Genomic DNA, 16,482 nt, shown 5'->3' on the forward strand with positions numbered 1-16,482 from the left:
TATTAGAATTTGAAAATTTACCATTGCGTGCAGAATTCGAATCTGTCACAGTTTGTGTTAAGTAGGACATCAGTGGGAAACAGGAGCCCCTTTATTTGTAACACAGTTAAGGATTCGCAAATACAAAAAGAAGTGTTATTTATTGATTTTTTAAAATAATATTTCAAAATATATTTATATGGAATTCAGAGAAGAAGGGAGATCAAAATATATTTATATGGAATTCAGAGAAGAAGGGAGAGGGAGAAATGAGCCTGCAACCCAGGTGGTATGTTCCCTGACGGAATGGAACCTCCTGGTTCATAGGTCAATGCTAAAGCACTGAGCTACGCCAGCTGGGCATTATTTTGTTAATAACCAAACAAATATTTTGTATTGTTAATGAAATACCAAGTGTGTAAAGAAGAACTCTTGGAAATTGTTGTACTTGAAAATTAGACTGAACAGAAAATAGTGAGTGACTTTTAAAGCCTAACCACAGGTTCTTTATTTTAGGTATAAAAGGGTGCTTTTTAACACCGAAATGTTACTAGGAAAGACAGCCATGCTGTGGCCCACCCGGATTCTGCACAAGAATAAGCATAATATACTCCAAACAGAAATGGGTTTGTGTAGCTAAATCTTCAATACATGCTAAAGTTCTGGGACAGGAGTGGGATGGGCCTAAGCCCGTCTTTTGTATGTTAATGTGCTTTCACAGCAAAGGTATGTGAATTAACACGGACTGGAGTATTTTTGAAGAAAGACATTTATCTCCTTATTGCCTTCTGTGATGAGCTCAAGGAACACTAGGCCTGAACCAAATCTCTTGCTGACCTCTATGGTTTTTGCAATCTCCTTTTCCATAGCAGTCAGGGCGGCCTCACTGCCAGGGCAGCACTTCTTCGAGAATCCTCTCATAATGTGACAGAAGCATGTCATACATATCAACACTGTTATTTTCAAAGTAAGCTCTTTAAAAGGTGGCTTGAATAAGAAAAGACAGATTAGCCAAGTTGTATGCTGTTTTGCAGTTAATGTAAGACTGCACTGTGAATGGCACTGCGCGGAATGTTACATTCTATTCTGATGCATTTTAAGTTGAACTGAGTAAACAGTGTTAGATGTTTGATTAGTGTTAATATGCAAGATGCAATGATTAGGTATGATTGTTCTTTTAAACTTTGAAAGGGTCTTTTTTTAAAAAAAATTCTTTCTTTGATTTCTAACAGATAGTGATAACAACATTTGTAATTTAAAATATATTGACTTTGACTCAGAAATTAATTTTCACCTTGCAAATTTACTGATACTTACACTGTATAGCTAGATGGTAAGAAAACTGTCTGTAAAAAAAATGATGCCAACTTCTGTTTCTTTTTCAAATTGTATCTAAATCCACTGTGTCATTTAAATTTTTTACCCTTAATTTAAAGTGACTATTTGTAGTTAATGATTTTATGTAGACTTTTGCTAAACAGCCAAGAGGTTTATGTTATTAGGTAGTTGTACTTAAGTGATTATACTTCAACTAATAGTAGTTTTCTTGTTATAACATTAGCTTTTTTTTTCTCCATAGCAGAGATTGGGGACCACTTTTTGTTTATTCTTTAACATATACAGTTATTCTAGCAGATTTTGTTTATGTTCTACTAATTCTCTCCCAATATTTATTTTTTCAATAAGGTTTTCTGTTATTGAGTTCTAATTTTGAGCACATTTGCTGATTAATTGTGTTGTTTGTTGAAGTGATTGAAGACTATCAATAAAGGGGAAATTTCACACATCACTTTTATTTGAAAAATACTACACTGTGAAATGCTCTTGAAACTATGTTTTGACAAGGCCTGCTTCCACTTAACAGTGTATAAAGTTGGCAGGCAAGTCTCTCAATCTAATAGGTATTTCACTTGTCATGTCAAACCGAAATTTTCCTATAGTAATATTTGACTTACTTGGCTCTAGCCACTACTAATGTTTCCTGGAGCTTGTAAAACATCTAGTTGTCACTCTGACCATTTTAGCTTGTTTGTGCTAATGATTTATTTTCATTTTCTCTAGGATAGAGATCTGCAGCTAAGTGGATTTGATTTATAAGAGGGAATCTACAGTCCATGGCCTCTCTCCCCACGTAGCTACTATGGAAAACAGAGTGGTCAATAGGATTTGGTCTGATAAATAGTGATGACTGAAGATGCTCCTTCAATACACGTGAAGTCAGTGGGAGATGCTGGCTGCAGGAAGAGCTTTCTGAGCTTTTCTCGGCAAGTTCACCTTTAAGAAACAGGAGGTGCATTCTACCATTACAAGGTCTTTCTCAAGTGGATACAGATACTTTTGCCTCACTGTAACCGGACAACTAGACAACTGATGTGGGACCATGGCACTGCCCAGATGCACGTGGCCAAGTTATGTGTGGAGAGCAGTAACGGCATGCTTGTTACACAGGGGACTGGGTGCCTCGTTGACTCTCTGTGTGTTGGCATGTTTGCTTCAGGCTGCCCATGTACTCTCCCAAAAATTGGATGATGCAGATCCACTGGTGACTACCAACTTCGGCAAGATAAGAGGGATTAAGAAAGAACTCAATAATGAAATCCTGGGGCCTGTTATTCAGTTTCTGGGGGTTCCATATGCAGCACCGCCCACAGGGGAACATCGTTTTCAGCCTCCAGAGCCACCATCCCCCTGGTCAGATACCAGGAATGCCACTCAGTTTGCTCCTGTGTGTCCCCAGAATATCATCGATGGCAGGTTGCCGGAAGTCATGCTTCCTGTGTGGTTCACTAATAACTTGGATGTGGTTTCATCATACGTACAAGACCAGAGTGAAGACTGCCTGTATTTAAACATATATGTCCCAACTGAGGATGGTGAGTTTACTGCAGGAAAAACAGGGAGATATATTTATATTTTTTTCTTTTCTATTCTAAGTTTTAACAATATTAATTCACGCGTCCTGGTAGCATGCATGGCTTTTCCTGTGGGCATGTAGACATATTTTACATGCGTGCATGCCGCTCTTTTTGTTTATGTGTGTCGGTGTACCTGTTGTTTTTTTCCTATGCCTATTCATTTTCTTTCCTCCACAGCACGTATCTTTAGGTAGAAATGGGTTTCTAATTTCCATTTCCTACCGAATGACTTCTGAGAAGATGCATCAACATTTCTCCATTGCATGTGCAGGCTCAACGAATTGGGGATTTTTCGCACTCAGTAAAAAACAGGATTATATCAAGTTAGATAGTGGTGTTGCATGTTACGGCGGTCTGTGATGGAGCGCCATGTTATTTTCTAGTCTTCTATTCATTTTTCAGTAAAAAGAATATCCAAGGAATGTGCCAGAAAACCCGGCAAGAAAATATGTAGAAAAGGAGGTATGTATACAAGTGGAAATAAAACATGGGGAAAAAGCTTGCAGAGGAAGAACAAGACATTCTCCCTAAGGATGATTTGCTGATGTTGGAAGTGAATGGTTAGGTGATATGTGGAATTTAATGAAGCCTGTCAGAATAGAAGGATGGTTAAGGAGAGTTCTAGCTGAGTAGCTAACATTTACAAAGCTCATTGTGATGCCTTGTGTTCTGGTGCTGGTAGCATCCACAGGTGCTGGTAGCATGTACAGGAGTTGAATCTCTGCTTTGAGTTGGTGTATTGAGGAAAGGTTACTTAGGCTATTACATTGCCTGCAAGGAACCCGAGCAATGCTTCCTTCCTAACTGGTCAACTTTTGATCTCTGAACCCTGTTCTGCAGATAGAGATTTCTGTTCCTCATAACATTGATAAATTCAGTCACAGATGTCGTGTTTTGTTTATTTATTCTTAGCTCCTTCTGAGCACCCTGTGAACTTTCTCATGTAAGGGTACATTTGATATAACTGCTGGGCAATTACTGTTATTAGGTGATGTATTTTTCCCCAAGACAGTCTTTTCATTTTCAGCTACTCTTCCAATAGAGAATGAGATTTTGCAGATTTTTATACTAAATATTTACAGTCTTAAAATCACTTTAACATTTTTATATTTATGTTAAACATTTTAAAACATAGGGAAGAACATGATTCAGAAGCTACAATTAAATCAACCTTCAAATCATCCTCTAGCCAGATTGAGCAAATGTAGACACTGACAGCTGCAAGCTTGCATCTGAATGTATCTTGTCCACACTTTATTTTTGTATAACATCCAGTAAATCACTCATAGGAGAGTATGATTTTCTATGGCAGTAAATCATCTAAGTGTTATTTTTTACCCTATTCATAACTTTGTAGAATTTCAATCTTCATACGGAAGTCATATTAATATTCAAGTGCTATACATTCTATCTCCCTATGCACTTCTAGTTTCCTGGCTGGGCCAAATCAGATTTTATTACAAAACCCTTGTGGGGTGGGGAATGACTACACCATTCTATTTTACTGGGATTACATTCTATGGAAGAAGCTTTATATAACAAAATACTTGACTTCAGATCAGGAGTATTTGCACTGAATTGCATTTGGTTTGGTTTTGTTCTTGTTCTTATGTCTTAGGTCATATTAGTAGAATGGGACTCAACCTTTATTTTATTATGGACTAGAGGCCTGTTGCACGAAATTATTATGGACTAGAGGCCTGTTGCACGAAAAGATTCGTGCAATAGGCCTTCCCTTCCCCTGGCTGCTGGTATGGGTTTTCCTCTGGCACCCGGGACCCAGGCCTTCGCTCCGGCCGGAGCCGCCTTCAGTCTTCGCTCCGCTGCTTCGCTCTTACGTATGTAAATTAACCGCCATCTTTGTTGGCGGTTAATTTGCATATCTCGCCAATTAGCCAATGGGAGGTGTAGCGAAGGTATGGTCAATTACCATGTTTGTCTATTATTAGATATGAAACCATGGTTTGGGTTAAAATTGTAGTATACTTAAGAAGGTGGATGTGAGGGCAACAAAGAAGGGTGTTTTAAAACAACTGAAACAAAGTCTCTTGTTTTTTCTCAAATGATAAACACTGCAGTAATTTACATCTCTTCAACTAATGTACAATACTGCGGTAGTTATTATTATGCTGCTTATTAAGTATGTGTAATTAGCTAAGTGACTTTCACCTCTTATCACAAAGATGTTGATTCACAAAGTCATAAATAAAGATGTTATTGAAGAATACATAAATAGAGCATAATACATAAAATATCAACAATAAAAAATGATAAGGGGTACCAAAAGATAAGCTAGTAAATGAGAAAGTGACCTTTCTTCTCGTACAATTTCAGAGGAGAATGGATTCATTAGAAAATTCTTTTTTATTGTTCTTTGGATTGCTCGTTCTATCTACTTTATGAGAGAGTTGGCAAAGAGGTTGTGCTAATTACTTTGGCAAATTTTGAACTAATTTATTACTAGCCTCAGGGTAAACATCTATAGATCCCTATTTTAGTCTGTGTGGTTTGTAGTCCATATCTATTGTGTTTCTGTAGTAAGCATTCTAAAAATTATTTTACTTTGGTATTTATTATATCCTATTAATATTAAATAAATTCTGCTCATAGCTGTCTGCATGTCATATCAACATCTAAATAAAAATAATTTAATTTTATTTTCTACAAAGTCTTTTTAAAGTAAACAAAACTAAAGTTTAGGGATTTGACTTTTAAGCAGGGGAGTAGAAATTTTCCCCAAACTTTTAACTCTCTTTTCTTCTCTGTCATGAAGGGTGTATATTCTGCTCATTTCAAGAAATTATATTATCCTGGTTCAAGAAAATATGAGACATTTTGTCTTCATACATATACATATTACATATGGACTATGCAGTTCTTCCACAAAAGTCTAGGAGTTTATAAAAGATGGTTTAGATACTATAGGAATAGCTATAGTGCATTTTATCTAGGTGCTAATGAAATTCTGGCTTTATTATTTTTTAATTGTATATGGTCACCTGCAGAGGCAGATGGAACCCACCCCTGTGCCAAGTGCACCACAATCTGTGTATACTGTATTCATTAAAAACTATTTCTTAATTGCCTATTAAAAGTCATGTGCTATTTAAGGGAGTTAGTAATGAATGAAACAAAGATACGCCTTCCCATAGAACTTACATTCAACTATGTTTACAAAGGACAAAGCATTTTTTTTGCACTTTAGTCTATACAAAAGGAAGAAAATCTTTCTTCTCCAAGAGATGCCTTGCCATGGTTTTTAATTAGAGCTTTTATAATATTTTTCTGTGCAATTGAAGAAAAACATATTTTTACCAATAGGCTAACTTTGGTTTAAAACAAACCCCAGTTGCATTTTTTAATCTATCTTTTTAGATTTCCCATGACAGATTTAGCCATATGTTAATTACTCTCTAGATATTTTTTCAGAGTTTTATCTTTGTAAAATTGAAAGAAAAGATGAGGCTTACAATGAGATGACTGTCAACCCTTGGCCAGATAGGCTGATAACATGTGATAGAAACTGGAATTTGGATATGGAGGACAGAAATAATTTATTACAAAAACTTTATTAGAAAGTTGATTTCTATTCTTATTATACAAATAAGAAAGTAGGTTATGAGTTATGTGTTTTGGCCCAGTTTCTACTGCTAGTAAGTAGTAGAACCCTATTTGGCACTAGTTTTTGCTTATATTAGATGTACTTCCATAGTGTTAAATTTCTTCCAGTAGATAATTCCTATAGCAGAGACTTGTATCTCCACCCTTCTACTCTTCCATTTTTCCTTCTTTGTTTGCATATTTACATATATTGTGAATTCTTTTTATTCTATGAGTTGACTCTAAGACAGTTTTAATTCTCACCTCAATTACATTGGATTAATCAACGTTAGCAACTGGTTTCCAGTACTCTGTTTAGTGAATACTTTTAAATGCTAGGCATATTTTTTTTTTACTGTCCAGACCAAGATCCCAACATAGTCTCCTGGCTGCTTTAATTTATGCTTCATTTTGTTACTCTAGTTTGCTCTATTGTGAGAGTTGCCAACAGACTGAACAAGGGTCAAATAATCAGCAGTAAACATGAGAAGGAGGAACAAGAGACCCAGAGAATCCACAGGCAAATTGATTGGCTCATGGATACCCTAGAGCGGTGTAACTTTGAATTTCTCCAAACTTTATTATTTTCATAGTTTATTAAAAAAAGATTTGTATTGATTGCAGAGAAGAAAGGAGAGAGAGAGAGATAAAAGCATCAATGATAAGAGAGGATAATTGGTTGGCTGCCTCCTGCAAGTCCCCCATTGGGGATTGAGCTTACAACCCGGGCATGTGCCCTGACCCTTGACCTCCTGGTTCATAGGTCGATGCTCAAGCACTGAGCCACACAGGCTGGGCTTCATAATTCTTTTGAGATGAATACAGAATAATTTTTATTTCTGCAGTGACAAGAAATTGTTTTTGTTTTTAATTTCCCCCAATTTTTATTGTACAGAAAATAAGAATCTCAAAAGATGGCTCTTGTATGATTCTTAACTCATGGAGCATTTTATTCCTGATTTTCATAAGTATTTTACTTTTATATGCTATGTTTAGTAGTCTTCACCTGAGATAATCTTGAATTCATTCAAAGGCCTTTCCACAGATTTAGGGGTTTTTGGTTGTTTGTTGAACAAAGACTGATTTTTCCATAATTAAATATGTATAACAATGACCCCCATCTCTGTCAATGTGTCTAGGATTTTAAAAGGAGATCATATTCCAGAATGTTCTTCCTTCTTGCTTATTTATTTCAATTAATTTATTTATTCATTTAACAAACATTTATTAAGTTCTTTGTGCCAATTAGATGGCTGTGCTAGATCCCAGAGATATATCACAGAAACAAACAAACAAATGAAAAACAAAACAAAACAAAAAAATGTGTCCTGCTAGAGCTTACATCTCTGTGTAGAGACAAATGTAGATAATAAACAACTAAATTTAAAAAGTGTAAGAATATAAGAAACAAACAAACTATGGATGTTCAAGAGTACTGGTGTTGGGGGCAAAGGTAATTTTAAATACAATAATCAGTATAGTCCTCATTAGGAAGGGGATGAAGTGGGTATCTGGGGAAAAAGCTAGTGCAAAGGCATTAAGATGAGCATCTGTCTTATGTATTTAAGGAAATCTAGTAGTATAGCATATCTGGAAAAAGAGAAGTAATAAGATTAAAAGTATCTGACTTTATATTAAAGAGATAATTCTGACTGATGTATTAAAAGTATATTGAACAGATTTGCCTAAAACTGATTTGCCATCAATTATAATAGAATAAATGGATGGTAGAATGGTTTAGGGGGAGACACAGTAGAGAGATGATATTTCGTTTTGTACATGTTAAAATTCAGGTAACTCTTAGACATCCAACTGTTGACATCAAAGAACCAGTTTGAAGTTCAGGAGTGAGTTCTAGGTTGAGATATCAATTTGGGAGTCCCTGTGATATAGAAGGTAAAGATTTAAAGTCATGAGGCTAAGTGAGAATAAAAGGAATTCAATGAAAATACAGAAAAAGACACCAAAGACTGAACTATGAGACATTCCAACATGAAGAGGTCTGGGAGCAGAAAAAAAAGGCAATGGTGACTCACAAAGTATTTTACATTGAGATGGGAGGCAAACCAATATTTTTTGTTGTTGTCCTGGAAGCTAAGTAAAGAAAATTCATCAAAATAAACAGAGTGATCAATTCTGACAAATTAACTTTTGTGGGGTGCTATGGATCTGACACACTGGAGTGGGTCTAAGAAAGAATGGGAGAAGATTTATAGTTGCTGAGCATAAATATAATGATTTTAAGGAGTTTTGATATAAAAAGAAGCAGAGTCCTAACCGGTTTGGCTCAGTGGATAGAGCGTCGGCCTGGGGACTGGAGGGTCCCAGGTTCGATTCCGGTCAAGGGCATGTACCTTGGTTGCGGGCACGTCCCCCGTACGGGGTGTGCAGGAGGCAGCTGATTGATGTTTCTCTCTCATCGATGTTTCTAACTCTCTATCCCTCTCCCTTCCTCTCTGTAAAAAATCATATATATATATATATATATATATATATATGCAGAAAAAAATGGGTACACAAGAACAATAGAGATTGTTTTTGTTGATGGAATTCAAGCCAGAAGAAATAAATAAATGTTTGTATATAGTAGAAAGGGGGCAATTAAAAATATAGGAGAAAGATGGTAGACTATAGAATAATATCCTCACATATAGATGGGATGTGGTAAACAATTGGAGGTTTGGGATTAAACCCTAACCCTAACCCTAACCCAAGAGCATAGGTAGATAATTTAAATTAACACATAGTTAGACAAAGTCCATAGGTAGAAATGCTAGTGGGGTTCTATTCTCTTCTATTGCTTCTATTTTATTTGCTTGATGTGTAATATTAAGGGACATGGAGATAGAATTAGAACTGGTGAGCTCTTAATGCATTCTAGGCCTTATTAATTTATTTAATATCACAATAATCCTGTGACATTCTTATTCCCACTTGACAAATGCAGAAATAGAGGACTAAAGAGGTTAAGTATCTTGCCCAAAGATACATAATTTGTTGATGACCAATTACATTTTCTTTGAGGAGATTATTTTAGAACAGAGGGGACAAAATAAAATAACAAAATGGCAACTATGTATGTGGGATTCTGATCACATAGAAAATGGTGGCCCATTTGCTAATAGAAAAATCACATCTGGTTTATTTGGGGTTTGAAGATAAATGGGAAACCAGATAAACCAGAGATTTTGCTTCAGATCTGTATTAGTAGCCCTGGTCACATGTGGTTAAGTCATCTAAAAGCTAAACAGTTTTAGTTGTAATTCTGAAATAAAATAGATCTAAAAGGCTGTAAGTTTTGAAAGAACAACATCAATCGTTCCATTGTTTACTGACAGGCAGAGGGAGTCTCCTGAAGCAAACGATTAAAAGACCATTGTAGTTGTCCAACTCAATTTTTCCAGAGAATAAATACTTTTAGAAACTTATAGAAATTGGGGTTAAAGTTGAAAACATTTAAGGCATAAGCCATCAGCAAAAAGAGTTATGCCACAACAAAAATCCTTTGTAGAAATGACTTTCCTTTCTTCTAGCCAGTGTAATGACACATTTTTTAAAATGTATTGTTTTCACATATAGAACATACTATTAGCTTAATCATTATGGTTCAGTTTTTGGTCACTTCTATATTACTTACCATTACAGATTTTGTTGATAATCTTTTGTCCTTTAATATTTCCCCTATAAATACTCTTTTTCTTCCTCCCTCCATCATGGTACATGCTAAAGTAGTTTAGGAAATGGCCACTCTAATATGGGAGGAGGGTTGGGGGGCTGGGTGCAAAAGGTGAGGGGATTAAGAAGTACAAATTAGCAGTTAAAAATAGTCACAGGATGTAAATTACAGCATAGGGAATACAGTCAATAATATTGTAATAACTATGTATAGTGCCAGATGGGTACTAAACACCAGGGAGACCACCTTGTAAGTTATAAAAATGTCTAACCACTGTGCTGTACACCCAAAACTAATAGAATTTGAATGTCAACTGTAACTAAAAATCACCCCAGGATTGATCATCTTAAACTCTGGACTAGATGTGGAAGCATAATTTTTAATCATAAATCTTTACATAGCTCTTTATCAGTAGACAGAGAACTTTAGAAAATGCTTCCTATATTGTTTTCCTACGGCTGCTGTAACGAATTGACACAAACTGTGTGGCTTAAAAAGGCAGAGATTTATTCTCTCCCAGTTCTGGGGTGGAGATGTCCAAAATCAAGGAGTTGGCAGGGTTGGTTCTTTCTGGAGACTCTGAAGGAGGAGAATGTCCCTGCCTCTCTCCAGCTTCTGGTGGTTGCCAACAGTCCTTGGCTGCCCTTGCCTTGTAGTGACACTGCTTCAGTCTCTACCTCTGTTGTCACAGGGCTTTCTTCCCTGTGTGTCTCCCCGTGTCTCTGGGTCTTCACATGACTTTCTTATAAGATCACCAGTCATAGGATTTATAGCCCACCCTAAACCAGTATGACATCATCTTAATTACATTTGCGAAGCCCCTATTTCTAAATAAGGTCGTCGTATTATATTGCTAGGGATGCTCTGGCAAAGTACCAGGAACTACATGGCTTAAACAGCAGAAAATTTTTGTCTTATAGTTTTGGTGGCTTGGAAAAGTGAGATCAAAGTGTCAGCAGGGCTGGTGCCTTCTGAGGGCTCTGTGGAAGAATCTGTGCTAGCTCTCTCTCCTTGGCTATCTTCTCCCTGTGGCTCTTCACATGGCATTCTCCCTGTGTGTGTGCTGTGTTCAAATTACCCCTTTGTATAAGGACACTGATCATATTGGATTAGGTGTACTCTAATGACCTCGTTTAACTAATTATATCTATAAAGTCCCTAATTCTAAATAAGGTCACAGGTACTCAGGATTAGGCAGTAAACATATGACTTGTGATTAACCCAATTTAGTCAAATTCGGAGGTTCTAGTTGGACGTGAATTATTGAGGGACACCATGCACACTTCCACTTTTTGCAATAACTTACCCAAGAACAGGTGGCTGCTAGTTAGGAGTGCTGGGGCTTCTTTCCAAATCAAAAGTAATATGTCATGTTATATTCAGTCCCCCCCCATATATAGATTCTCCCTGCTGTCTTGAGAAGTTTATTTATTTTTAAATATGTTTTCTGTGAAGATAGAGTACTATGCATTAGTCTAGCTACTTTGAAATATCCAAGTGTTTAACTCTGTGTAGCAAAATGATTTAAATTTTTTTAATCTTTCCCTGAATTTCAAGTGTTTTATCCAGCTGGTTACTTCCTTGAAAACATAATTTTAGTTAAAATTAAGGTCCTACCAGTTTAAAACTGTAGTAGAATTGATTTTCAATTTTGTTTCATTCATCATATTTAGGCAATTAGATGAAGTTCTTTTTAAAATAATTTTTAACTTAAGACCTATTTTTTTGTTTACTGTAATCCCATTCATGTAGTATCTAGGTAATGATAGCATTTAGAGCAATTTATTTATAGCCCATGATTTTCATTAAAGCATGCAAAATGTTGGAAAATTCAGCTTTAAACAATGCCAAAAGGAAATCATAATAAAAGAAGCTGGGGTCATTGTAACCATAATGATCATTTTCAAAAGTAGGAAATCTGATTAATCAATGGTGGTCTTAATTTTCTGCTCCTCCTTTTAGGTGTGAAGGAAGAGTCTCCATTCTCCACTCCATCCCTTTCCTTTGAGGAAATACCTTTGAAGCAGTTATGCCAAAAATAAATGACATATTACCTCCTAGTCTTAGGAGGTTATCACAAGAACTCCTTAGCTCTCACCTCTTCCTCTCACAAAAGAGTTCTTGTTCCATCTCCTCAAAAGGCTTGGGCTCCTCTTCTAGAAAATTCTTTCAAAGTTCCTCACAGTGGAAGGGGATAGAAGGATAAGTGTACAGAACAGATATGACAGGAGGATGCATTTGTAAATATAGCTGCTCCCAGAAAATTCTACCGAGGGTAAAATTATTAAGAACGTATACTCCCCTTCTGATTTGGATTCCTAGGCCTCTTAGGAATATATATGTCCTTATGAAGGGGTCTTTGGAAAGAGGAAGGCCCATAGCTAGGGCTAAATCTTCATTCCTGCTACATCCCCACTCCCCATCTTCCTCAGCTCACCATCTTTCCAGACAGTGAGCAGGTGGCCTCAGTTTGCAGCTCTGAGCTTCATCAAAAAGATGTAATATGTCCTTTTGGCACAGGAATACACAAGCCAGACAGATCCTGACACTTCTGCACCAGGCAGCCGAGTAGCCAGCCAGTGCTCTTCTTGACCTACCCCAATCCCCACCATCACACACCTCCATGCTCCCACACACCTGGTCCACCAGGGTAGCTGGGCTTGCACTTCTTTTATATATATATATATATTCTTTACAGAGAGGAAGGGAGAGGGATAGAGAGTTAGAAACATCGATGAGAGAGAAACATCGATCAGCTGCCTCCTGCACACACTGGGTATGTGCCTGCAACCAAGGTACATGCCCTTGACTGGAATCGAACCTGGGACACATGAGTCCACAGGCCGACACTCTATCCACTGGGCCAAACCGGTTAGGGCTGGGCTTACATTTCTTACACATAGAGAGAACACCTGCAAAGGTCTGTTTGCAAGAAAAGAAACAATAAGGGGGCAAGGAGATTCTGTTATTTTAAAAAACTTTGGAAGTCATTTAGTTAGGGGGTTAACTGCATTTCAATGAAAACAAATTTCTATAAATCTGGATTCTGAAGAGAAAATTTTTCTATGATGACCATTTAAAATATTTTGTATTCCAACTCACTCTGAAAGGCCAAGAATGAGATTTTTTGTTTTATGAATAAAAATTTGCAGTTTAGCAAAGGACATTTTGAGGAAGAAAAAAACCAACAACCCACAAACAACACTATAAATCCTTATAGTAGTAGAATATTTACTGGGGCCTCAGATTGTCATTAATGGAATCTTTTTTTTTTACTTTTAATTTATTTATTGATTAAGGTATTACATATGTGTCCTTATCCCCCTATTACCCCCCCACTCATGCCCTCACCCCCCTGTTGTCTGTGTCCATTGGTTAGGCTTATATGCATGCATACAAGTCCTTTGGTTGATCTCTCCCCCTTACCCCCACCCTCCCCTACCTTCCCTCTGAGGTTTGACGTTCTGATTGATGATTCTCTGTCTCTGGATCTGTTTTTGTTCATCTGTTTATGTTGTTTATTATATTCCATAAATGAGTGAGATTATTTGATATTTATCTTTCTCTGACTGGCTTATTTCACTTAGTATAATGCTCTCCAGTTCCATCCATGCTGTTGCAAATGGTAAGAATTCCTTCTTTTTTACCGCAGCATAGTATTCCATTGAGTAGATGTACCACAGTTTCTTAATCCACTCATCTACTGATGGGCACTTAGGCTGTTTCCAAATCTTAGCTATGATGAATTGTGCTGCTATGAACATAGGGGTGCATATATCCTTTCTGATTGGTGTTTCTAGTTTCTTGGGATATATTCCTAGAAGTGGGATCACTGGGTCAAATAATGGAATCTTTGAACATCACAATAATGCTGCCCTCCCTCCCTCCCTCCCTCCCTTCCGATTGTGTGTGTGTGTGTGTGTGTGTGTGTGTGTGTGTGACTTTGCTCTGCTTGTGTTCTGTTGATGTTGCTCTGTTTTATGTTCTGTGTGCAAAAGCACAGCCTCAGATTCCTTCTCTCTCAGCTGGGGTCTGCTGTGGACAAAGTGCCCACGTCCAGCACCAAAGACGTTCAGTTGGGCAGGTATATCCTTTGCCCCCATGGAGCTTACATTGCAATGACATCCTGCTCGTAACACGAAACAGGACATTTTTTTGGTGGCCATGTCAGTATTACCAAGTAAATATAAGCCTGGTTTGGATTAAACTTTCAAAACAAAATGAAGGAATGGCTGTTTCTATGGGGAAAAAAAGTAATGATGCTGATATTTGGCATTGCGTTCCCTATAATAAAACATTTAGTTAAATCTTTAAGTGTGTATGGAGCACAAAATATGCTCATCAGAATAAAACACATCAGGCATAACCAAAACTGTAATTAGATCAGCCCTGTTGCCTGGGCCCACCTTAGTTGCTCTAACAGGAAGCAATGGTTTAAAACTTTTTATCCATCTGCTTAAAAAACAAAAACAAAACAAAACAAAAAAAACAGCCTATGCTGTACCTATACGATCTCTGTAAAGCTTGGGAATGCTTTAGTCACTGATACAGCAGCTGCTGAATTACTAGGCTACACAGGCTGTCTCTTCTAGAGGTAAATGAAGAGCTACCATCGGGGTTCTTCCCACGCTTTTGTTGAGTGTCTACTCTGTGCAGCGCCCTGTGTTTGGCCCCAGAGACACGGAGATAAAAAGGGATTAACGAGCTCCCCTCCAAGTGCTCACTATCTCGGGGGGTGGCAGCTACAGAAAGCGAAAATAACAAGGCAGGAAGCGCCCCGAGATGGGAAGCAAAGGGGCATTATGGGAACACGTCAGGAGAGGTGTCTATGGCGCAGAGATGCTTTGCTACAGAAAGCTGCCCCTGATGGAGCACTCAGGAATGAATGCAGAAGTCCCTTGCTAGTGTGGTCTGTGGGACCATTTTACTGAGCATCTTCAGATTGAAATCGTTCTGAGTGCTTCTTTTAAAAGCTTGTTTGCTTATTTGTGTCTGTGTGGGTAGGTATGTATGTGTAGCTGTATGTCTCCTTCTCCGTTGCCTGGATACCAGCCGTCTCCTCTTACTGCTCTCACTTTACCAGACTTTGGAGACACTACCTGTCACTTCTGAGGTGCTCAAGCCGATCTCTCCTGGGTGGGAAAAGGGAGCAACCGCGCCTGAAACAAAATACAAAGAAACAAACTTGTTCCTGAAATACAAACAAACAGGCTTGCGATGAGCGTCTCCACTAGGAGTAATCCATAGCAACTTAAATATGTAGACTTTGTTCAAAGACAATTATTCCATTTTATTTACTAAATAACTGAGGCTTTTGAAGAAGTAACTCCCAGAGAAGTGAGGTGTTTAAATGTGAAGCTATTGGAGCCAACCCTCTCCCCTCTGGGGTGGCTGCTCAGGGAAATGTGCAGGCAGCGCTGAACCCTGAACTCAGACTTTGCAAGCATCATCCTACCACCTCTGTGCACACTTTCCCCCTGTCCTTCTCTGTTTTCTCACCTTAATTTAGAACCTCCATAATTTCTTGCCTGAACCACTACCATAAGAGGTCTTCCTATTTCTGCTCCTGCTCCTGCAATGCATTCTATACATAGCAGCCAGGGTGATCTTTAGAGTCTGGAATCAGATTATATCACTTCTTTTTAATCCCCTCAGGAATTTCCTGTTGCTTTTAGAATAAAAGTAGGACTCCAGACCATGGACTCCAGATCCCATAGAATGACTCCTGCCCACTTCCGAAATCTCCTTCCACAAAATGCTTCCCCTTGCTCTCGACGTTCTAGTCTTGCTGATCTCCTTTGGGTTATCGGAATAGCCAGTATCTGTCCTACCTCAGGACCTTTGCACTTGCTGTTCCTTCTACCTTGAATGTACAGAGTCTACCTCTTTTCCTAAGTCGTATACTTCCAGTCTTGGCAACATGCCACCTCGTCGAAGCAGCCTTTGCTGAGCTGTCTGTGAAGCTAACCTCCCCTCACCGTCTTCCTCCAGTTTTTCTTTGATGTCCCCTTGGTTATTTCCTGCGCTGCGCTTTAATCTTTATATGAAGCGATCTTGTTCATTTATGTGCTTACATATTTATTCTCTGGCTGCCCCAGAAGAACATTTCTCCTCTTCACTGCTATACCCACAGTACTCACAGGGACTTAATACATATTCATCGAAAACATAAACATCCTTAAGAAACAATGCACTTTGTTGGAGAGAGCCTTCATCTCCCACCGTCTGCATTTGTTTGAGTAATACTGCACCTGGAATCATTCCTCCCCAGACATAGCAAGTAGGAATATATTCTCTTCCTCGCTGCTCTGC

At 37.9% G+C, this 16,482-nt stretch overlaps 1 protein-coding gene across 6 annotated transcripts in view; it reads left to right on the top strand.

Moving 5' to 3' along the window:
* The window catches only part of NLGN1 (neuroligin 1), a 785,693-nt gene that overhangs the window by 119,095 nt on the left and 650,116 nt on the right, over nt 1-16,482 (top strand). For 2 of the 6 annotated variants that reach the window (XM_023759871.1, XM_006095966.3), the window contains exon 2: nt 2,041-2,852. In XM_023759871.1, the coding sequence (XP_023615639.1) occupies nt 2,360-2,852 (493 nt within the window). In that variant the 5' untranslated portion in view covers nt 2,041-2,359. Of the gene's footprint in view, nt 1-2,040; nt 2,853-3,296; nt 3,357-16,482 lie in introns of those variants that run through there. The other 4 variants (XM_023759869.1, XM_023759870.1, XM_023759872.1 and 1 more) reach the window with 4 other exon arrangements.

Source organism: Myotis lucifugus, unplaced genomic scaffold, assembly GCF_000147115.1.
Source record: "Myotis lucifugus unplaced genomic scaffold, Myoluc2.0 scaffold_164, whole genome shotgun sequence".
NCBI lineage: Eukaryota > Metazoa > Chordata > Mammalia > Chiroptera > Vespertilionidae > Myotis > Myotis lucifugus.